The sequence below is a fragment of the Ailuropoda melanoleuca genome, chromosome 1 (genome assembly GCF_002007445.2).
Source record: "Ailuropoda melanoleuca isolate Jingjing chromosome 1, ASM200744v2, whole genome shotgun sequence".
Lineage (NCBI taxonomy): Eukaryota > Metazoa > Chordata > Mammalia > Carnivora > Ursidae > Ailuropoda > Ailuropoda melanoleuca.
In genome coordinates, this window is record NC_048218.1 from 124,571,626 (window position 1) to 124,596,343 (window position 24,718).

The 24,718-nt window shown below is 41.8% G+C and overlaps 1 protein-coding gene across 2 annotated transcripts in view; it reads right to left on the reverse strand.

Annotated features, from left to right (window-relative positions):
- Window positions 1-24,144, reverse strand: part of SLC26A4 (solute carrier family 26 member 4) — a 55,870-nt gene extending 31,726 nt beyond the window's left edge. Inside the window, exons 1-7 of one of the 2 annotated variants that reach the window (XM_034666374.1) lie at window positions 22,892-24,144; window positions 19,553-19,677; window positions 13,859-14,025; window positions 12,251-12,390; window positions 6,571-6,681; window positions 4,553-4,737; window positions 3,820-3,984 (exon numbers count right to left, since the gene is read on the reverse strand). In XM_034666374.1, the coding sequence (XP_034522265.1) occupies window positions 3,820-3,984; window positions 4,553-4,737; window positions 6,571-6,681; window positions 12,251-12,390; window positions 13,859-14,025; window positions 19,553-19,582 (798 nt within the window). In that variant the 5' untranslated portion in view covers window positions 19,583-19,677; window positions 22,892-24,144. Of the gene's footprint in view, window positions 1-3,819; window positions 3,985-4,552; window positions 4,738-6,570; window positions 6,682-12,250; window positions 12,391-13,858; window positions 14,026-14,814; window positions 15,983-19,552; window positions 19,678-22,891 lie in introns of those variants that run through there. The other variant, XM_019807065.2, reaches the window with a different exon arrangement.
- Window positions 24,145-24,718: the final 574 nt, after the last annotated feature.

Below are 24,718 nucleotides of genomic sequence, written 5' to 3' on the forward strand. Positions count from 1 at the left end.
AAATGTGGAGGTGGCATTACTTCAGTAAGCAAGTAGAAAGTCTTGCTTTGTCTACTGAGACAAGCCATTCAAAGTGAATGATAGGAAAACATAATCACCCTTAAATGTGCTATGGGATTTACTTACATAATTGGTGGCATGAGGAGTATTACTAATTCTGAATTCTGCCAACATCCTGTCATTCCCCTCTTCTGCAAGCTATACTCAGTGGCTCTGGCATTTGTGAGTTAAAAGTTTTAGTTTTTCTGGGGCGCCTGGATGGCGCAGTCATTAAGTGTCTGCCTTTGGCTCAGGGTGTGATCCTGGCGTTATGCGATCGAGCCCCACACTGGGCTCCTCCACTGGGAGCCTGCTTCTTCCTCTCCCACTCCCCCTGCTTGTGTTCCCTCTCTCGCTGGCTGTCTATCTCTGTCAAATAAATAAATAAAATCTTAAAAAAAAAAGTTTTAGTTTTTCTTAGTGTCCCAATATTTCCTCCTCCAATTCTTTGTATTGTTTTCTTTTTTGGGAGGAGTTGGGAGAGGGAAACAGTCCAAAGAACAACCTTATAACAAAGAGATGTTAAGTTGCTACAAGCCAGGGAAAGTATCTTACAACAATCTTCCAATTTTTCCCGTTGGAATCCACTACTTCTGTGCATTTGTTGAAGGATTCTTTCATGAATGATTGCATCTGGTTATGTCATAAGGAAAGTTCTCTGTTCAAGTACTGAGTGGTTCATTCAACCCTTATGCAATCCTTTCCAAACCTGCTGATCTTTCATTTTCTGAAGAGCAAGCTTAGAGTCATGATGACATAGGGATGATTGAGATATCTTCATCTAACCTGACCTCTCTGGAGGAATTTCTCACAAAATTCTATGACACATTCTAACCTAAGATTTCAAAAATAATGTTTAACAGTTGTGTTTGGTTTCAAGACTATTTTTGACCTTGTTCTAGTATTTCTTGGTTACTTTTGTCCCTGTTTGAAAGTGGGATCATTTGCAGCAAGCTTTGTCTTAAACATAGTCCTAGGAAAGACAGGAAGAAATGGAAAGACATTCCATGCTCATGGATCGGAAGAACAAATATTATTAAAATGTCTGTACTATCCAAAACAATTCACACATTTAATGCAATCCCTATCAAAATATCAATAGCATTTTTCACAGAACAGAACTGGGACAAACAATCTTAAAATTTGTAAGGAACCACAAAGACCCTGAAGAGCCAAAGTAATCTTGAAAAAGGAAAACAAAACCGGAGGTACCACAGGTCCAGATTTCAACTGGTGCAGCTACGCTGGAAAACAGTGTGGAGTTTCCTCAAAAAGTTAAAAATAGAGCCACCCTACAACCCAGCAATTGCACTACTAGGTATTTACCCAAAGGACACAAACATAGTGATCCGAAGGGGCACCTGCACCCCAATATTCACTACAGCAATGTCCACAATAGCCATAATATAGAAAGAGCCCAAATGTCCATCGACAGATGAATGGATAAAGAAGATGTGGTATATATATATATATATATATATGAATATTATGCAGCCATCAAAAGGAATGAAATCTTGCCTTTTGCTTAGATGACTAAGCAAAACAAGTCAGTCAGAAAAAGACAAAAACCATACGATTTCACTCATATGTGGAATTTAAGAAACAAGACAAAAGAGCAAAAGAAAAAAGAGAGAGGCAAACCAAGAAACAGACTCTTAACTATAGAGAACAAACTGATGGTTACCGGAGGGGAGGTGAGTGGGGGGGGGGAAGGGTGAAATAGGTGAGGAGATTAAGGAGTGCATTTGTGATGAGCCCCAAGTGATAAACGGAAGTACTGAATCACAATACTGTCCACCTGAAACTAATATAACACTGTATGTTAACTATACTAGAATTAAAACAAAAGCTTTAAAAAAAACACAACATAGTCCTAGGAGACGAGGAGAACTATTATCTGCAGAGGTCCCCCAGTGGCCAGGGAACCAGGTTAATTAACCATTGGCCTAAACCTCTGGTGATCTGTGTGGATACAAGCCAAGCAATGTTCATGAAGAGGAGAGTACACTCAGTAGGGGGTATCTTGGTGGATTCAGGGGTCAGCAGATTTGTATGGGGAGTAAATAGTTCCTAGCACATTAGAGGTAGTCGATAAATACCTACTGTATAGACAAATTGTATGAATGACAGTGAAGGAATAAATGAATGAACAGTTGACAGGAAAAGTGTGAAAGCAAAAAAAAGCAAGATGTGCCCGGGACTGCAAAGGTGAGAGGGCCTGTCCGAGAAAGGCAGTCAGGTTTCAAAATGAACCAAGCACTTAGTAGGAAAAAAAGCAACAATGACAAAAATAATACTGAATCAAAAAACAGCCTGCATTAATAGGCTGGCTCCTCGGGAAGTGAACAGTAAGCTCTATGAGGTCTAGTCACCTTAGTAATGAAAATAACAATAATAATAATAATAATTAACTGAGCTCTTATATGAGCCAGATAGTGTACTAAGTGCTTTATACAGACTTTTCTTTTTAATCCTCACAATTCTAAGAGGCAGCTACTGTTCTTACTCCCATTTTACAATTAAGGACGCTGAGGTGTAGAGACGTTAACTATAACACACCTCAAATCACATGGGTAGTAAGTAGGTAGTGGAACCAAGATTCCAACTCAGCTCTACTGAAATTTAAAGCCACTGATTAATCACTATGTTAGACTGCCTCCTCTACCTATTCCCACTGCTCAGCACAGTACCTGGCCTGCAATAGGCACTGGGCAGTATTTGTTGAATGGACAGGACAATGTGGGATTATGGCACTGTCATGAATCCAAGCAAATTCCTCACCACCTCGCTAGTTTTTACATATGGATGCATGGCCTTAGTTGTTTTAGAAGCTAATCCATAGGTCACTAAAGGACTTAAGCTCCATTCTTGAGACTAGCACATTATTTTTGTATAGTATCATTCTCCCCAAGCTAGAATGACATCATGTTACTATCATTATCATTTTCAAGCATCAATAGCATACTTTACATAAAACATATATTTAGATCCAAGGACTTTTTCAAATCTAGTGTGATCTACATCCTTCTTTTGCATCTTTTTTGCATGTTGAATCATCTCCGAATCTAATGTTCCTTTTCATCTATAATTGCTGAGACATTTACATTATGCATTTTATGGACTCTCACAGTTAGAAAGGGCTTTAGAGCTACATCTCCAGTCATTTCATGTTACCAATAAAAAAAGAAAGTAGGCTTGAGATGTGAAATAATAATTCCAACCTACCTACCTTTTTTAAGTACTTGTTATGTGCCAGCCTCTGGGCCAAGTGCTTCTCTTATACCCTATTTAACTTAACTATGAATATAGATATTATTACTAACTCTATTTGTCAGAGAAGGAAACTGAGGCATGGTGATTTGCTCATATAATTAGGAAGCAGTACAGTCAGGACATGACTCCAGGTCATTCAGCTCCAAACCTGAGCTTTCGGCCACTATCCCCCATGGTGTGTCTACGGTCACTCAACTTATCAGAGACCAAGTTGAGACTAGAACTCAAGTCCATGGCATCCCAGACCAGATTCCCTTTTTATTTTCATTAATATTTTTAAGTGCGGTGACACTCCTGAAACCATTCTGACTAATTGAGAACGATGATTTGTAAAATGTGCCGTCTTCAATGTTACTCCTGATTCTATTGCTTGCTTTCAGAGAAGAATGTTTTCCATGCATCCCAAAGTATGGCATGGAGGAACTTACGCTCTCCAGACGCAGGTTAAAGAAGAAAAGAAGAGAGTTTTCTCAGGGAGCCATCCCCGGAGTTAGAAGCCACACTTACATAGATAATGGAGAGAACTCCATTATAGTTTCTGGTGGAAACGTTGAGAACGATCTTCAGCTGTGAGACCAGCACTTGGAAAGCAGCAGCTGTTGTGAATCCACCAACCAAAGGGTCTGCCAAGTACCTCACTATGAATCCAATCTGCAAACCTCCAAATATCAACTAGTATGAGAAGGAAAGAAAAAGTTAATGTTTGCCTGACAGAAGGACCAACTCTCTTGAACTATTAACGAGTTCAACTTAACATCAGTTAAAACTCTGGTTGGCCTGCTAATAACACAAAATACTTGTCGTAATGCCCCTCCACCACTCTAAAATTTGAATACTGTGGTAATATGAACCTTAAAGTGTTTCTAATATGTAATAAGAAAAGCAAAAATCGTGTGGCTTATTTCTGTGCCTTTCAGATCCCATGGCTCTGCTCACCAGGACACTTTTTTCTCCTTTGTTGGTTCTGCACATTTCCCTTCCCTCATCCTCATTTGAATCACACATGTTATCCTGATTTTTTTTCTGTCTCTGACTTTGATGATACTCGAGCCTTCATAAGTGGGGTCTTGCTGACTATTTCAGCATCTGACCTAAAACAATATAATTTAGAAAATAACTTTGGGGGTCCAATAAATTGCTCGGTTTCACGTTTAAATGAATCTTGAAGTCCACATGCTTTATAATCAGTTATTTCAAACAAAAATCATGCCGATCCATATTGTACTTGTAATCCCATTACCTGTATGATTCCAACCAAAAGAGTAAGGGTGCTTGCAATCAATACTCTCGCCGTATCTCTGGCCACATAATCTATCATGGTGGTATTGAATGCGGTCCCATTACTGCTGGATATGAGAAAGTGTTCGTCGGGGGCCATGCTCAGCACAACAGATCCCACCATTAAACTGACCACTGGGAATGGCCCTGGGGAAAAAAAAGCCTCTATCAATTAATAATTATTCATCACAAATGTTTAGGTTCAACATGTCTACATGGGGTTAGAAAGATGTGTGGAATTATTGACTGTGACTGGGAAAATATTGTTTGTTCACAAAGGAAGCTACAAAGCAGATGTTTCAAGGCATTTGTGACCCAGAAATAAGCAAGAGAGACATGTAGGTAGGCAATTATAATACAACACTCCGGATGCTCTGTGAATACACAAGAGGGTTGTCTATCCTGTCTTTGCGTAGTCTTCATGTGTACTGGGGCAGGGGTGTGGGGGGTTGCCCGGAAAGGTTTCCTGGCAGAGGTGGCAAACCAGCGGAATCCTTACTGTTCTATCTTATTTATTCCATATAAGCTCATTTCCTAGAGCATTCAATGCCCTGAGCTCTGCAGAGCTGAATACCTTGATCAATACCACAAGGTCCAGGTTAGGATAAAGAAACATCCAAAAGCGTATATAGTTTCTCTTTTTCTCTTTTCAGGACAAATTATTTTTTCATATCATATGCCAGTCCATAAGATTCTGTGTTTTAAAAGCATTCCTTTTCTCCCAATCACTCCTTATATTTTTATCTCTGATGGTGATCCTGTATGTTCGTCATGGAAGGCCTTAACAGTTGGGAGGGCTCAGTACCAAAATCCAGTAACCCAGAGGGTCTAAATGTATAGAATACCAAAAAGAAAAACATCAGATCCTACGTTCCTCACGTTATCAAGCATTTGATACTGATTGATTCTCCCAGGTGAGGAAGTGCTTTCAATCAATAGCCTCTTCCTGATCTCCTTCCACAGTCAAGGCTAGATACTGGGGATAAAATGGCTAAAGATGAGGATAAGGGCTGGAGATACAGTAGATGATTGTATTTGTCTCAAGAGGATTGTCCAGGTAGACATGTCTAGCCAGCAGATGGATGTAGGCGCAAAATTATCTCAAGTATAAATGTCAAAGTCACAAAATAGCATTAAAACATTCATTTACCAGAACATTCCAGCAAAAGAGAATTCAAATTTTAGGAACAGCAGAAAATAAGCCTATTTTGAGCCATACCATGAAGGAAAGCCAAGCTTAGTTTCTAAATAGTTTTGGCACAATTTTGCCAGTCTTCCAATATTAGGGACTTAAAATTGAGTACAGTTTTTAATGAAATGATGAATATGTATTTGATGAACATAATTTAGTAAATGGTAAGTTAGTCTAGTAAAGCAGCAGATTTGAAGACCTCTTGAAGATTTTTTTCCCCTTATCATTTTGTATTTTGGAAGAGAACACTTCCTAAATATGGAGTCAAGTTTATTACATTTCTTAAAATGAAAATATGCTAGAATTTGAAGGTAAGCTGTAATTTTGACAATCTTTCAATTTTTTCCTCTTTAAAAAAAAGAAAAAAAAAGAGTTAAGTATAAACCTAATACTAAAGAGATGGTTTTTTGAAAGCTAAGAAGAACCACTGCATCATTGAATTGGATAAGCCCGCAAAACACCGAAGGCCTATTTTCCTGGAAAACATTAACAAGGATATGGAAGCATAATACACATACTATAGCCAAAGACATTAAACATGAGGGGCGCCTGGGTGGCGCAGCGGTTAAGCGTCTGCCTTCAGCTCAGGGCGTGATCCCGGAGTTCTGGGATCGAGCCCCACGTCAGGCTCTTCTGCTATGAGCCTGCTTCTTCCTCTCCCACTCCCCCTGCTTGTGTTCCCTCTCTCGCTGGCTGTCTTTATCTCTGTCAAATAAATAAATAAAATCTTTTTAAAAAAAAGACATTAAACGTGAATAAATACAATTGCGATATATGTTTATAATTACCAACTGAGATGTGTCTTGATGTTCCAAAGATAAAATATGTCAGGATAGGGAAAAAAGCAGAGTAGAGACCATATCCAACAGGGACTGCAGCTAGCAGAGCATACGCCATGCCTGAAAGTACATCCAAAATGATTAAATTCACAAACAAAAGTTACAGTATTCTTTCTACTGTGCAAAGAAAGGCCTTTTCATAGATATTCCCCGGTTTGCAGCTTGCCCTGGGTGGTCTTCCTTATTTGGCATATAGTCTGGGGCTACGCTAGGATGCAGAACATGATCTGATCAGCTGAGATAATGATTCATCCTCACGCACCACCTGCTTAAAAAATTGATCAAATTGATCAGTAATCCAATTATCCACCGATGAGACAAGTGGAAAAAGGAAGTCAAATCAGTTGGTTAAAAACTTGGTCAGTTCAGTCCAAAGGCTCAGAGCAGCTGTGCACGCAGACGTTTCGTGTGAATGCAGTGTTTCTCTGTGTCAGATCCAAACAAAGGAAACGATGCCAGCTGTACCCAGCAGCAGGTAAGACAGCTCTCCTCGGCTTTCCTCCAGGAGCTCAGCTTCTCCACTGGGGCCGTGCCGCACAGTGTGGAGAAATCTCAACTTTTCCATGTACATGGCAGTTGAAAGACCGTAATGGTGCCTTCTTTTCCTTAGTTAAATACTTCTTAGGTAGTTAACACATCTTACTCCATATTGCCTCCTCACATTTCACTCATAGTGAGAGAAAAATCAAGGCCTTTGGTCACTGGGTTCTTAACATGTTAAGGATTCCATTTACAGCAGTTTCAAAAAGGGCAGAAAACCACCTAAATATCCTGGCTCACAAGTGCATTATTTACTGAATGAATGTCTCAAAACGGAAAAGTGGTTAACTGATTCTGTAAAATGAAATTGATACATATAGAAGTACATTTACTAACATGGAGATATGTAAAGAACAAAGGAAAAAGGAAGGAAAAGCAGGATTCAAAATCATGGTAAGGGGGTGGGTGGGTGGCTCAGTCCGTTAGGTGTCTGCCTGTCTGCTCAAGGCATGATCTCAGGGTCCTGGGATCGAGCCCCACATTGGTCACTGGTGAGGCTCCCTGCTCAGCAGAGAGACTGTTTTTCCCTCTCCCTCTGCCCCTTCCCCCCTCCGCTCATGCTCTCTCTCTTTCAAATAAATAAATCTTTTTTTAAAAAATCATGGTAAGTATGCCTGCTCCCACTTTTATAAAAGTAAACATGGATGTTGCATGCACAAAAAACTCTTGAAAGATTTTCAATATACAAAGTCATTTCCATATACAAAAAGAAAATATCATGAATAAATACTTGTGTATTCACTGTCCAGCTTAAGAAATAAATTGCCAGTAAAGTTGCAACTCTGTGTACTTTTCCTCAATCACATTGTCTTTCCTCCCTCCACCCCCAGAAGGCAACCGCTATCCTGAATTAATGTTATCATTCTGACATTTTATTTTTTTACATACATATGCATTTATGTGGGGACGCCTGGGTGGCTCACTCAGTTAAGCTTAAGCGTCCGTCTTCGGCTCAGGTCATGATCCCACCGTCCTGGGATCAAATCCAGCCAGCCAGAGGTGTGTCATGATCTTGGGACCACTAGAGACTATGGCACCGCCCCTGGAATCTCAATTTTGAGCAACCTCTCTCAAACTACAGCCTCCCAGCCTTTCAGTTTGCCTACTTCATAATCCTTGTTATAACATTTCTTTGTTCTCATGGGGCTTCTAAAGGATGAACTGATTCACCTTGTCCCTGTCCATGGTGTCCGCCTGCCTTCTCTTGCCTCCTGTCCATGGAATTTCAGAAATACTCTCAACTCCCCTGCTTCACTCTCTTTCCCCTTCCCTTTTCTTGTCGGGTAAAACCCCAGTCTAACTGAACCCAAACCTCTACATTTTGGGTGACAAGCCCTTGAGCAGCTGGATAAATGGAATAGAGACTAGATAATCTTCACTCTGGCTGACAAATGTCACGGAAGATTCAGGAACAGGAGCCCCAGTGGGTACTCCGGACTGCCTGGTGGTCCAACTCCATGTCCTTGCTCTGAAAAAGACTCAGATCTCCTGCACTTTCCTCAAACTGTCCCTCCCCCTTTTGCACACAGACACAGTTCAGAGATGAATCTTAGACTCCACCTAAAACAAAGAATCCATAAGAGATGTTCCTAATTTGCTTTTCACCATAATTTCAAACCACTCTATATTAGCACCATTTGTTCTGTCTTTCTTCCTTCAAAAATGGAGGAGATATCCCTCCTGTCTTTAAGAAGAAGCAACCCACCTACTTCTGTCCTTGAGCCCCAGCTGCAGTCCCCCCTTGTCACCACTTTCAGTTTCTCCTCGACCTCGTGGGCCATAGATGCCTTTCTCTCTACAAGGACATTCCCACCAGTTCCCAGATATGTTCCGGTATCTCTTCTGTTAAAAGAAACCTAAATCCTCCCTCATTCTACCTCCATCCCTTACCTCTCTCTGGTTACAGCCATTTTTCTGTTCTGCTTCACAGCAAACCTTTCTTTAAATATATATTTATTTATTTATTTGAGAGAGAGAGAGAGAGCATGCGTGGGAGCAGGGGGAAGGGCAGAGGGAGAGAGAATCTCAAGCAGACTCTGCACTGAGCACGGAGCCTGATGCCAGGCTCGATCTCACCATCCTGAGATCATGACTTGAGCCTAAACCATGAGTCGGACACTTAACCCACAGAGCCACCCAGGCGGCCCACACAACAAACCTTCTTAAAAGCATTGTCTGTGTTCCATCTTCAAACTCTTCCCTGAAGAGTATGACACTATCTCCCCTCTATTCTTTTAAAAGCAACCTCCTCTCTTGGCTTCTGACCCCACATCCCTCCAGTCGCTCTTTCTCTCCAACGTCCTGAGCCTCCTCATGGTTCTCTGTGGCCCTCCTCTTATCCTCCTGACCTCTGAATGGTCCAGCCATCTTCTCTTCCATCTGCCCGTTCTCCCTGGGTAGTCTGGGGCATTCCACTGCTACAGGGATGCTTCCCTGCTATTTCTGCCTAGCCCAGACCTCTCCTCTGCTCTTCACACTTTTAACAGCTCCAACTCTGTATTTGGCATTTCCACTTAGAGGTCTCACGTACATCTCCAACTCAGCATGTCCAAATGGAAACTCTTCACTGTCCATCCCAAGCCTGCTCCTCAGCCAGTCTTTGCCATTTTAATAAGTGACATAACCATCTACCCGGTTGTTCAAGCCAACAATTTTGCAGCCATCTGGGATTTTTCGGCTACATACTAAATCCATCAGTAGACACCAGTGATTGTTGCTCCAGAATACATTTCAGATCTGCACAGATCAGATCTCTCCGCAGATCAGATCTCTCCGTCTCCTGCTCAAGCTGGTTTAAGCTGACACAACTGTCCTCCAGGGCTGGGAGTAGGCTGAGGCAAGTCAAGTGCCTAAGGCACCATATTCAAGGAAGCCTCCTGAGAACAAGTGCCTCCCTGCCCCATCCTAACACAGCCCCACCCAACCTTATCTTGTTCTGTTCACCCTCCCCCCCACACACCCGCACCCACACACACTAGAATTCTTCTTGCAACTCCCTTGAAAACACTGAACTCCTTTTGCCCTTGGGCCTTTGCCTGGTTAACACTCTTCCTTCTGCTCTTTCCATGCTGTCTCCTCATCCTCTGAATCTGACTAAATTTCATCCCCTCAGTAAAGCCTTCCTTGACCATTCTACCTAAAATAAATATTCCCTCCTCAAAGTAATCCCTAGGACAGAGTATTTAATCCCACACAATGGATTAAATCTATTACAATTTGTAAATATTTTTTCATTTATCTCCTTTATTTAATAACTTAATTAAATTAATGTCCACCATTCGAAAGGAACTCTGTGAGGTCAGTACCTGTGCTTGTCAGTAATCCACTGAATCTTTGTGGCTGAACATCTGACATACAGAATTGGTTTATAAATAGTATTAAGTGAATGAAGGATGAATGAATGCATGAATGAACCAGGTTAACCTCCCAGAAATTTACGTTACAAAGGTCACTTTATAGAGACAGAAAAAGATTTAATGGATTTCTCATCTACTGGAAAGGAGTTAATGATTACTTTTGTGAGGATTAAATGAGATAACTGGCCAAAGCCTTTAGCATAGTAAACAACATATATTCATCATCGGAAAAGCAATGCAGACCTCTTCACTAAGTGTGAAGATGAGGCCATCTACTTTGTGCCAGTCTCCATCCCGGGCACTAGCTAAACAAACATTAATTCAACGGTTCCTGTCTCCCAGGAGTCACACAGTGTTGCTATGTCATAGCTTTTAGAGCCCACTGTGGGCACGGGGCATCATCGAACTTATGTACTGCTCAGCCCTACCTCCTCTTCCATCCGCCTTTGTGACTGAAACCATGGTCAGTCAGGCTGGCGCTCCACGCTGGGGCCACAGAATACCCTCCTCTGTGGAAATCTACCTGGCTTGCTCCGAGGAATCTTGAGAGCTCTACGGGCAAAGGCTGGCTCATGATGTTGCTCAACGACTGTCACTAACTTCTGAAATAGTCCATTTTCAAGCCATCTTTCTACCCACATCCCCACCCGACTCTACTTGCCATCATTGGGCAATCTCAAACTAAACCTTCACAGAAACTCCATCTGACAACTCAGCCTCCAGGAAGCCATTCCCAGTCCCCTAAGGCTGGGTTGTGAGCCTCTGTGCACACTCACCTCCAAGGCCTTGTTACCCCTGTCACAGCCCTGTTGAACTGTTATTATCTACTTTCCACGGACCATGAGCTCCTTGAGAGCAGGTGGCACAGCTCATTCACGTCAGCATACCGAGGGCTTGGAGCATACTAGATGCCCCATCAAATTATAATAAGTAAATGAGACTTCTGTTTTCATGGTCCAGGGGCTTTGTAGAGTTGGGGAGATAGCAGAAGCAAGACAATAGGGATGGGGGACAGAGAATGCCCATACTGCAATTCACCAACTATGCAACAGATTCCTAAGATGCTCACGGAAATATAATATAAAGCCTGTTTAAAACAAAACAAACAAAACAAAATAAAACACCTCTGTTAAGACATTTTGCCAGAGATTAAAATAAGGGGATGAATTTAAAAAACTACGGACAGAACAAAATGCTTATGTACAACACTCCAGGCTAAAACACTTCCTTCACTTTCCCTTGAGCCACCTTCAAATTGCAGGTCAAGACCCATGTGTGGGATGCAAAATAATTTAATGAACTGCAATCATCATCTAAAAAATATAAGCAGAATGGAAGAGGACAGAACAGAAACTACCAGAGTATATCACTTGTAGTGAGGGTTAATATCATTTCACGAAACTTGAGATATGTGTGTGCCGATCATGATGTAACCTCTATTTCTTACTGTGAGTTGTGGTCAATAGAAGTTGGGAAGCCACTGCTCAGATGCTAGGGCTCTAGTTGAAGCCAGGCAGCTCGAGAAGCAGCAGGGTTTCCCAGCAAGAGCACTCTAAGGAAAAGGAAAAAAAAGAGACAAATCTGTCCACTAAGGGGCTCTACAGGAAAGATGAAGATCTCAAAGGGTAAGCAAAGATTTGGTACAGACTCCTGGGACTCAGGTGGAAGTTACGAACTGCTTCTGGGGACTGTGACCCTCAATCACTTCGGACCCAATCCACCAACCACCTTACCTTGCAGCGTGCCCACCAGCCCTGTACTAACTCCTGAAATGATGTCACTAAGCAGCCATTCCTTGATTCGGTATTTGGGGAGCCAGTCCAAAATGGGCAGGAGAGTCTTCAGGACACCAAGGCCTCTCTTTCTTGAACAGCTGTCAAAAGGCAAGAAAACTGGGTTTCCAATACCATTGCGGTCATAACCAATTGCAAAGCACAAAGTTTTGAGCTGGACTCTGCTGGTCTTTATAACCATTTAGAAAAAGAAGAAGAATTGCATGGCAAATACTAACGCTGAAATGCTACCATGCTTTTGCCAAGAACTCTATCTACCCTTTTAAATGCTCTGTACTAGAAAACACAGGATTAAGTGTTCCCTCCCCTCTCCCACCTTTGTAATCCTCTGAGAAAATATCCCTACACAAGGACCCATTTTCTAGACCAGCCACAGAACGATCTATGTGGAGTCTCCAAACGGAGATTAATTTTCAGACTTCTAACCCAGGCTCCTTCTTCAGCTACTTTTTCTTTGAAGAAAAATAAACACATTCTCTTTATTTTGGCAATACAGGCTTGGAGCCAATTTATACAAAAATCTTAACATGATAAATGTACACTTTGTTGTACCTTTCTACTTAGTATTTTTTAAATTTGGCACCCTATAAATAAAAGAAAACAAATGTTAAGAGTGGGTGGACATTATCTGACTTTTCATTCAACTGAACTATTTAAATTATATTTATGAGACAATTGGACATTTTTATGTTTTTCATATTAAGGAATTATTTTTTTAGGTGTGATAAGGGGATTGGGTTTTTTTTTAAGAGTCCCTAGAGATATATAATGAAATATATACAGACAAAAAGATACACTATACAGGATTTGCTTCAAAAAAATAGTGGAGGGGGGGCAAGTGGGTAGAGACAGAGCTTGGTTGTTGAAGCTGGGTGGTGGGTAAAAACATGGAGTGGGCTCCATTATATACTGTCTACTTTTGTATAAACTCACATTCTGAAAAAAACATTCTTAAAAAGAAAGAAAATCTGGCAGCAGTTGACAATTCTCTAGTTTTTTTTTGTTTTTTGTGGTATCTGATTACGGGTGGCCTGTCTGGGTTTAGAGAGCGATGGAGGTCTCCCTGGGGCTCCCACTGCCCGAGGGAAGAACTTGGAGTACTCTCTCCTGGGTTCTAGCCGTCATTCCGTGTCTCCGAGTGGCATCCTGCCTAGATGAACTTGGAGTTTCAAGGACTCCTGGTCAGGTGATGGGTTTACCCATCATCTCTTTTTAATCGATCCCCTTTCTTCTCCACTCTCCTCAGCCCGACCTTCACCAGGAGGCCGTAGGGATCTGCTGTACCCCAAAGCGCACTCCAGTTGTCCCGAAGAGGGGGGAAAAAGAGAGGTGGGGCAACCGGAAACACACTCTCGCCAAAGATGAATTTCTGGGACTAGAGTCAATTCGGGCCGAGAATGATGAGCCATCCTGCGACCAGGAAGGACAGCAATGTGGATGGTTGAAACCCGGGCGACCCCGTAGGGTGGCGCGCCTTCCCACGCCGGGTCCGCGCGCCCACACGCCCGGCCCCGCCGCTGCCCGCGCCCAGCCCGCGGCTGTCGCTACCTGCAGCCCTTGGCCAGGCTCTCCCGCAGCGTCTTGCGCTCCTGCAGGCGCGGCTCGTACTGCTGCTGGAAGGCGAGCTCGCTGTAGACGGGCCGCGACACCAGGTAGCTGCAGCTGTACTCCGGGAGCGGCGGCGGCTCCAACCTGCTGCCTGGCGCTTCCATGACCTACGAGGCGGAGGACGAAGAGGAGGAAGAAGATGGAGCGGGGAAGGAGGGAGAGGAGGCGAAGAGGAAGGGACAGGAAGAGGCGACCTCCCGTTAGCTGTCGCCTGGCCCCACCTGTTGCAGCCGATCCCGGAGCGCCTGGCCAGCGCGCCGCCTTGCTGGGCGCTCCAGGCCGCCGCCCCCGGGGCGCACCACCAGGCTGCACCCGGGCACGTGAGGACCTTCGGGTCGCGTAGTCTGCACCTGCTGCCCGGGGCTCCCGGACTCTGAAGAGGGTGAGGCCCGCCTGGGGGTCTTCCGGAGCTCGACCCAGTCCCCACCCGCGGGCAGCCAGGGCGCTGTCCGCGTCCTGAAATCTCCCCAAATCCCGGCTGGGGCCCGAGCGCGTGCGGGGACGGAAGGGGACCCTGTGAGCTCCCCTCTCGCGTCGCACCAGACCCAGGGCACAGCCCCAGGCGCGCACTAGGAGAGAAGCGCTGGCCCCCGGGCCAGGCCTGGAAACCTCAGGCCACGTTCCCCGGGTCCCGAGGCTACGTGGCCTGCAGGTAGATTCCAGCAGCGGGTCGTAGTACTCCCGGGGGCAGAACTTTGGGCAGGTGGAGCGGATCTCTTGCCGGGGCCGGTTTTGCTAGCCTCCTTCTCGCTCGCAGCTTCTCAGAAAGAAGGCTGTACTGCCCCCTGCCAGCCCGCTCGGTGTCCCCACACCAGTCCCATTAGCAGCTAGCGATGCCTCCCGGGAGTTAAGCCAAAGCTGGGTGGAGTAAGCGGCATCCTCAGCGGCCAGCTCACCTGTTTTGGCTGGTGGCCCGCCCGTAATGCCCCCGGGACAGCGGTTCCGCTGCCTTTATAGCGCTCGCAGAAGGCAGTGAGACGTTTTGTTTATGGAAAAACAGAGACACCTTAGTCCAAAAGAGGGACACAGAGGTAGCCTCTTTCCCCACCTAGCCTACTGGGAAAGAAATGCTACTCCTCCCGCATTCTTTCCCTTTGCCGAACCGGGAAGGCCGAGAACATTACTGGTTGTCACGTAAGGGCCAGCGGGATCCTCACTCACCTACCGATTGCTAACGCGAGGTCAGGGAGTGGGAGAGAGAAACTTGTTCCAGGAGAGCAGAGCCCCGCCCTGCGTGGAAAACTCGACTGCTGGGAGCGCTGACCTTGGCTCCTAGGCTGTGTGAATCAAGAAGCTCTGGAGTCTGGCACACAGCTCTCATGTTGCTCCGGGTGGGGGAGGAGGAAAGGAGCAGTGGCCAGTTTTGTATTTAATAACGCTCTGTATTTCTAGAAAGTGTTTCTTCAGAAGTACTCAGTGGGTGGTGGTTATAGAGAGTTCATTATTTATTCATAATTTTAGATACATTGTGTATGGACTTTTCTCTCTGTGTGTGCCTGTGTGTGTTATATTTCACAATCAAAACCAAGTGTCCAGGGGGCTGGCTTTCTTTCCCTGCTGACTCTTTGGTTCTTTCTTTCTTCTCAGTCATCTGGGCAATTAAGGAAGGAATCAGCTGGACTCGACAGGAACAGAGACTAGAAATAAGTTAAGGGGAGTCGGATCTATCCTACCTCAGCAGGGTTCTGACTTCTGCAGGGATGAATCTCACTGGCTAATGCAGGTGAAGATGAAGGATGGGAGAGTTTAGTAAACAGGAAAATTCTCCCCCGATTATCAGTGTTCTGAAGTAAAAACAGAAGAGACTCCAAAAGAGACTATGGACCTTCTGGACACCAGCCTGCAGTTGCTTAGCTGGAAAATACAAACCATGACAATTCTTTAAGCTCCAGGAAACAGAACTCCTCAGGGGAGAACCCTAAATTCTCTGTAATTGTATTCCACATGCTGTGAGCATGTACATTTTCCTGATAAATGAATGAGTCAACAGCTTTCAACAGATGTTCAAAAACATACTTGAGGGGCACCTGGGTGGCGCAGTCGTTAAGCGCCTGCCTTCGGCTCAGGGCGTGATCCCAGTGCTCTGGGATCGAGCCCCGTATTGGGCTCCTCCGCTAGGAGCCTGCTTCTTTCTCTCCCGCTCCCCCTGCTTGTGTTCCCTCTCTCACTGGCTGTATCTCTCTCTGTCAAATAAATAAATAAAATCTTTAAAAAAACACAAAAAACAAAAAAAACCGTACTTGATTCTTAAATAAGGTTAAGGAGTGCCTGGCTGACTCAGTGGAAAGAGCGTACAACTCTCACTTAATCTTGGGGTCCTGAGTTCAAGCCCCATGTTGGGTGTAGAGATAACTTAAAATAAAATGAATAAACTTTAAATAAAGTTAAGAACCATTGAAGAAGGGACCCAAAAATAAAAATCCAGGTCATGAACTTGAGAATTCTTACCCACTGACAGGGAAGGTTTAGCTTGTACAGTTGACCCTTGTACAACACAGCTTTGAACTGCATAGGACCACCTAGAGGTGGAATTTTTCTTGTAAGTACAGTACAGTACTGTAAATGTATTTTCTCTTCCTTATGATTTTCTTAATAACATTTTCTTTTCTCTACCTTACTTTATTGTAAGAATACGGTGTATAATACATAAGTCATACAAAATATGAATCAATCGACTGATCATATTACGGGTAAGGTTTCCAATCAAGAGTAGGCTATCAGTAGTTAATTTTGTGGGAAGGCAAAAGTTATTGGAGGATTTTCAACTCCACAGGGTTTGGAAGCCCTAACACTCACATTGTTCAAGGGTCAACTGCATATACCAGTGGTTCTTAACTACGGGCTATTTTGCCCCTCGGGGGGCATTTGGCAATGTCTAGAGACATTTTTGTTGTCATGCCTGAGGGTATGCTACTGAGATCTAGTGGATGGAGGCCAGGGATGCTATTAAACATCCTATGATAGGGTTCGAAGTCCCTCTAAGGTTCTGTATGTTACTTAAAATGTACATCCACTACTAAATTGCTACATGTACTAAACATACACATCTCTCTCCATATATATATACATATATATATATATACACAGTGTACTATATATATATATATATATATATATATACAGGCATTTTCTATAAGTAACACATTATTGGATGTGTAACTCAACTACACTGAAATAGAGGCAAATATTTGTCTTAAAGAAGATTCTAAATGTTTCCATTCCGTATACCCTCACACATAGCTTCAAGCTGCAGTTAAAACACTGTTTTCCTCCATGAACATTCCTTGATGCTCTCAGTCAGAATGAATCCTTTTCTGAATTCTCTTGGCCCCTTATCGGATTCTCTCAAGATGCCTTTTGCTATCTACCTTAATATCCTAATTCTGTTTTCATACAAGTCTTATCTCCCTCACTAGACCAAAACTTTTTTTTGGAGACCAAAACTTTTTGAAGGCAAGTACTATGCCTCCCTCAACCATCATTACCTTCTATAATGGTTTCTAAATAGATATAGCCCAAATATATTTCTTTCAAAAACTAAAATTTAAACTATATATTGGTTTACAACTTTTTTTTCCCCTCCAAATCAAGTCTATGTCACTGATATCTTCCAGGTGAGTACATACGGATTTTTCCTAACTTTTGCCAATGGCTGCCCAGAATTTTGTATCATCAGTTCATATAATTGGTTCCACAGTCACTCACCTAGATGACTCACAATTCTTCATTGAGTTTATGTGGAGGCTCTACGCAAATACACATATAACCCACATCCCATTCTAGAACTTCTGCTCCCTGTTACTTGCTATTTTGAACCCTGGTAACCTGGGCCTGTCAGCTCTGTGGACCACTTGCATCAGAACTTAGTGGCAGTTTGGTGGTGGTGGTAGAGGTCAAAGGAACAAGGAGTGGGGTAGAGGTGTCAGAAGGACAGAGGAGAAAATAGACTATCAACTTACATTAGAAGGCAAGGGGATAACCTCCTTTGGAGAATAGAATTATTCTTTGAACTGTATCTTTCTATGTAAGAATTTGGTTTAATAATTATCACACCATAGTAAGTGCTGCATGTACCTGGTTAAAGATATTATTTTCTTCTGTTAAATGCCTTTTCTTTCTTTCTTTTTTAAGATTATTTCTTTCTTTCTTTTTTTTTTTTTTTTAACAAACCCTTGTGGTGAGGGCTAACTTTCAATAGATCGCGGCAACGGACCGGCTCTGCTACCTGTGAATCCCCAAAACAGAAGCAGGTTGTCTATGAAGGGATGTATTTATTTATTTGAGGAGGGAGGGGAGGGGCAGAGGGAAAATCCTCAAGCAGACTCCCTGCTGAGCGTGGAGGTAGAGGGAGGGGAGGCTTGATCCCAGGACCCCAAGATCATGAGAGCCAAAATCAAGAGCCCGCAACCCAACCAACTGAGCCACCCAGGTGCCCTTTAAATGCCTTTTCTAAGAGAGAAAGAAATGGTGCATGGACAGAATGGCATCTCCCTTACAGCTTTCTATAAAAGTAGAGAATTGCTTTTCTCATAGGGCTGAATCTGGCTGTCTTTTAAAAACAGAGAAGAGTGGGATGTGATAACAGCTTGCTCTCCCTGTCTAATTTACTTGTTATATTAAACACCTCAAATTACTCACTTAGGGTTTACAAATCAAGCTTCACCTGGTTCACACAGAGGTGGGTGGCTCTTATTTATCAGAATTTAATCTCTTCTAGGACTTCTTTCCAAAGACATAATGTGTCACTTCAAAATAAATGTCAGACAATGTTATTGCTACTTTCCAGCACTTATTTAGCCGTTAATGCTGATTTAAAATGCATTTCTTATTTATCATTTAGTTATTTGGCGTGTAAGACAAATTCCACTATTCGATCTACACGCTTGTTTGTTCATTCATTCATTCGTTCATTCAAGGATTTATCAAGAATCGATTAGTGTCGGCCATAGGTACAATGGTGAACAAAATCAGCAAGGACACTGGTCTCGTATCTGTGGGTGCAGCAGACATTCATCAAGTGGTTGCAAAATGTATACACTATTTCACTGATTCTAAAATGCACATTTTTCACCTTTTATCAGGAGTCATCCTACAATTGGTGGTATCCTAGAGTTTAGTTAGCAATTTTTAGCCTTTTTTTGCAGTTTTCTTTTCTGGTTTAGAGAGCAAATGCATGGCATAAAGTTTTACTTTCTTCTTTTCAAACAACTTAAAAGTTCCCCAATCAGAAGAACCACAAACTAATGGAAATGTGCAAATAATGCCTCAAACTCTGTTTTCAAAAACATCCTACACTTTGACGTTTATCATCTTCTGCCTTTGAATCGTAATGTGTGTAGCTCATTTATTATTTTTTTTCTGTAGAACTGAATTGAGTCCCTTCTGTTTGGAGGCAGCTTTTGGAACTCACTGTTGTCCATATTTCAAACAGAAACACCGTTCACATCTCAGGACAGTGTTAGTCAGCAGTAGAAACTCTGAAAAATCGGCTGCCTGGGCAAGGGGTCATTTTCACTGGGAAAATCAACTTTAATCCTGAGCATTTATTTGCATTTTGCTTGTTGACTTTCTCAAGACAATAGATGCTAATTTCTGCCCTATTTATACACAAAAAGAACTTTAACTTTCTCTCACCTTTTCCGATCTCTCCTCTGAACAACTCATTGGGCTGCTTTTCAGTAACCACACAATTTCGTATTCAATAGTTCTCTATTCGTTTCCTGTATGTTATTTTTTTCTCTCTCCTGATACAAGATATGCTGCTTGAAGACAGAAATGATATCGTATAGGTCTTTTATGGTATTAAAAAGTAAGACAAGCTTATAAGCGGACAAGTTAAAAAATACATTAAAATAGAAAACAGTATTCAGTTCCTATCTCATCACCCAGATAATCACTGTTAAGCTTTTTGATTATTTCCTGTTTGTCTTTTTTTTCCCCTATCTGTAAGGAAGATTATGATGCTAGTCTTCTTTTGCATCTCTAGAGAAGAATTTGGCAAATCATGATGATGTAATAGGTACTGAAGAAACACTTGTTAAATTATTGATTGGTTAATCTTTAATGATGGAATCTTGAGAAACTGTTAGGTAGGAATGAAACTAATTTTAAAAACTGAGAATCCATGCTTTTAAAACAATCATTAAAAAAAAAGAATTCTTTCTAAAACTGAGTGGCCATGCATTCCAATTTAAAACACCTTGCAGTGTCAATAAAAATGTATTTTTATATAATTCAATAATGTCTCAGAGTGTAGAGGAAGCACCAGATTCTTTAATATGAATCCAAATTAGACATGTGGTCTGGAAATCTGTCTCTCACTAGCATGAAACTTTAAAGTTATCCTTGCACACCTTAGCCTGTAGTTATCAATGGAGGGGGAAAAGGGAAACTTGAGGAATGTGCCTTGTTGTCATGAGTTGGATGTTTAGGTATTCCATTCACTCATTCATCCATCCATCCATTTATTCATTCATTCAGTGAATATTTATTGAATCGCTTACTTGTGTCAGACCCCGTCTTAAGTGTTAGGGATACAGCAGTGAGCAGGTATAACAAAGTTCCTGCCCCCAAAGAATTTATACTCCCGTGGGGGACAAGGACTACAAGGAAAGAAATAAATCAGATAATATTCTAGTTGTGATGAAATCTATGGGAGAAATAAACAGAACAATGTCACGTGGAATTGCTGATGGGGAAAATGCACAGCAAGGAGAGTGGAAGCACTGCTTTAAATGGGGTATGTCATTGGAAGAGAGATCTGAAAAATGAGGAGAGAGCATTCCTGGAAAAGGGAACAGCAAATGCAAAAACCCTGAGTCAGGAAAGAGCAGGCAGTGCTTGAGGAAAAGGAAGGCAGCGTGGCTGAAATCCAGGTAAGTCAGATCTAGAGATAGCAAACTGGGAGCCCTCCATATGTATGTATGTAGCAATTACGCCCAGGCATTTGGGGAGGGGGCAGGGTAGACAGATAAAAAGGCCGGCACCAAGCCTTGAGAGGTCATAAAGGAGAATGAAAGACCTCTGCATTTCTGTAAAATGCAGATGATCCTTGAATTTAAGTGGCGAGAAAAAAAACCCCTAAAATACCTTGAACTCTTGGGGGGTATGTGGTAACTGGGTGATGGACATTGAGGAGGAAACGTGATGCAATGAGCACTGGGTGTCACATGCATTGGATGAATCATTAACTTCCACCTCTGAAACTAATAATACACTACATGTTAATTAATTGAATTTATTTATTTTATTTATTTATTTATTTATTTAAAGATTTTATTTATTTGTTTGACAGAGAGAAACAGCCAGCGAGGGAGGGAACACAAGCAGGGGGAGTGGGAGAGGAAGAAGCAGGCTCCTAGCGGAGAAGCATGATGTGGGGCTCGATCCCAGAATGCTGGGATCATGTCCTGAGTCGAAGGCAGATGCTTAACGACTGCTCAACCCAGGTGCCCCTAATTAATTGAATTTAAATAAAATAAGAGACATTGAACTCTGTGGAGAACTATTTTCTGAATAAAGTTTTGTTGGTAGCTATGTTTTTAAATGACATGTATAAAGGAAAAAAATTTAGTATTTATAATTTATTCAAGTGTTTCTAATTATTCCATGTGTGATTAATAACTTCACTGTTTTGGGGATTGGTGGTGCCTTACACTCAGTAAATTCTCCTCAGTAGTTAAGGTAATCCGTGTTAGATCTGAGCAGACGTTGATCCAGACAATGACTCTAACTGCTTTTGGGAGAAAACAAGAGCATATTATCTGAGACATATTTCTTTTTTTTTTTTTTGGCTGGCTGACAGCTATTTTGCTTCATTAAAAAAATGGTTTTTAAAATTATGTATACCTCCTCTATTGAACTATAAAGTAGTAACAACACAATTAATTCTAGAACCTAAGAATTCATTTAAAAGCAAATCTTAAATATTGAGAGAGAAAGCCTATCATGCATAAAAGGAGAGATTGGGGTGATGAGCAGAGAAGGAAGAAGTTGAGGGAGGTTGAAGAGAAAGAATCAAAGGATTGGGACCAGGAAGAGAGACCAGGATGGAAGTTCATGGCATTACTTCCACTAAATGGGTCTTATTACCAGTGTGGTAGAACTTGAAAGCTGACTTGGAAGCCTGACTGCTTTTGAGCTTTAAGGATTACCTTGAGGTGGATATTGTTATTCCCATTTTATAGATGAGAAAGTACACACAGAAAGGTTAAATAATTTGCCCAAGGTCACACAGTTTGACTTAACTAGAATATGACCCCAAGCAGTTTGACTCCAAAGCCTACATTCTTAACTTCCACCTTCTTCACCTCTCCAGAGCTTTGGCAATGTCGGTTTTCCTCACCACAATATCATAGAATTTCTAGTCCTATCTTCTTCCCCCATCCCAGGGTACATTCATGGTCCCTATGCTAAGTTTCAGCTTTTAACTCCTCTCTTTTGATATAATATTTAAAGTATGATATATACGGACAATAGGATACTATGGGATACTAACAAAGTTGACTGATAAATATGGACATGGAAGGGAACCTGAAATGTATCCTAGATGAAAAAAAGGCAAGGTGCAAAAACTGTGTATAGCATGCTCCTAGTTGTATAAAGGAAAGGACTATACATTTGTATATGATATTAGTTAGAGGCCTAGCAAGAAAGAGGTAAGACTGTGAGACACAGTTAATGAGGGGACTGTTTATAAAAGTGTGGGCAGGTCAAGGAAAACCAACAAGGTAATGGTGAAGTACCTCAGGGCTAGCTGAGGGCAGCTGTCAGCTGTCTCCTGAGAAGACAGCTGTCAGCAATTCTAGCCTGAGGGAAGAGGGGGTGGGAGCTGTTACCACAATCCAGAGTAGCTAGACAGGGATGCCCAGAAGGAACCGTGGCCCTTCATAGAGGAACAGAAGCACTGCTAACTCCAGGCCCAACAAGGAAGAAGCTGGGGGTATAAATGTACAGACTGCTCCCCTTCCTTACCTCTCATCTTTTGCTGGTTGGATCTTCCCCACCCCTCCATTTCTCCATTGCCCAAATTCTACTGGAAGAAGGCAGACAGCTAAGGAGCCAGACAGCTTGTTCATTACTCATAAGATCAGTCTTCAGGGCACAGAGCAGAGTAGAGAAAGGTGGAGAAAGAATAGGGAGGGGTGAATTGACAATATCTCCGCATATAAACAGAGTATTTTTAGAAAGATCCATCAGAAACAAGGTTCTGATGGAAACAAGATTTTTTAAAAATACGGTTTATTTTTAGAATAGTTTTTGACTCATAGAAAAATTGAGGGGATAGTATGGAGTTCCCATGTACCCTCCAGCCAGTTCTTCCTATTAGCAACTTAAGTTTGTCTAGTATATTTGCCACAATGAAAAAACCAAAATTGATACATTATTATTAACCAAAGTCAACAGTTTGTTCAGATTTCCTTGGTTTTTACCAAACGTTAGTTTTCTGTTTCACATTACATTTAGTCTTCTTGTTTCCTTAGGCTCCTCTTGGTTGTGACAGTTTCTCAGCTTTCCTTTGTTTTTGATGACCTTGACTGGCTAAGCATTTGGTAAGATACTTCTGAGCTGGAATTCACCCAATTTTTCTCATACTTAGACTGGTGTTATGCTTTTTAAAGGGGGAGGAAAACCATGCAGGCCAAGAGCCATTTTTATCATATCGTATCAAGGATACACAGTTTCAGTATGACTTACCATTGTTGAGAGAGTATTGACCTTGATCACCTGGATAAAGTACTGTTGTTAGGTTTCTCCACTGTAAAGTGACTCTCTCCTACCCTACCCCCTTTTCTATGACCATACTCTTTGAAAAGAAGTCATTATATGCAGCCCACACTTAAGGAGTAGAGAGTTAACCTCCATCTCCTTGAGGGTAGAGTATCTACATAGATTATTTAGAATTCTTCTGTAACAGATTTGTGTCACCCCCTCCATTTATTCATTTATTCAATTACTTATTCATGTCAGTATGGAACCATGACTCTTTTATCCTTTGTATTAGAATCTAATACGACTTTATTTTGTTCATCAAATTATTCCAGGTTTGGCCTTGAAAATTCTTTCTTTTGGCTCCTATGCTCCTTCGACACGTCCCCATCAATGGTAGGGTGGTTTTGGTTTTGGTTTTTGGAGCACTTTCTTACTTTCTGGCATTGCAAGATGCTCCAGGTTTACCTTTTTTTTTTTTTTTTTAAAGTAATCTCTACACCCAACATGGAGCTTGAACTTACAACCCCACAATCAAGAGTCACATACTCTATTGACTGAGCCAGCCAGGAGCCCCTCCAGGCTTATCTTGTATATTTCCTGTATCAGTCCTTGAATCTGCCATTTCTCTAAGGAAGCCCACTGGTTTCTTTTATTGGGAAACAGTATTAGGAACCATGATGTGGGCAGTAGGTGTGCTCATTGCTGCTGGGATGGCATTGCGATAGAGCAAAGAAATACATGTGTGTATTATGAAATATTAGGTAACATTTTACATATATGAAATACATATATAAACATATCTATAGTACTTTTATATGTAACCATCTGTAACTCTATTAAGCTTAACATAAGTTCATATTAATGAAGAGACTTATTTTTGTTGTATTCTATTTTGTACTGAGGTTTTTAAAAGTTATATCCATATGGTAGTTTGTCAATCATTTAAAAAGAACTAATACGATGTTTGAAATGCCCTCGTGATAAGATAAATTATATATACATATATTTATCTTAATAGTTGTGGATTACTAGATGAAAAGTTCTATTAAAAATTTTGTGAATCAAACTTTTAAAAATATATTAGGGGAA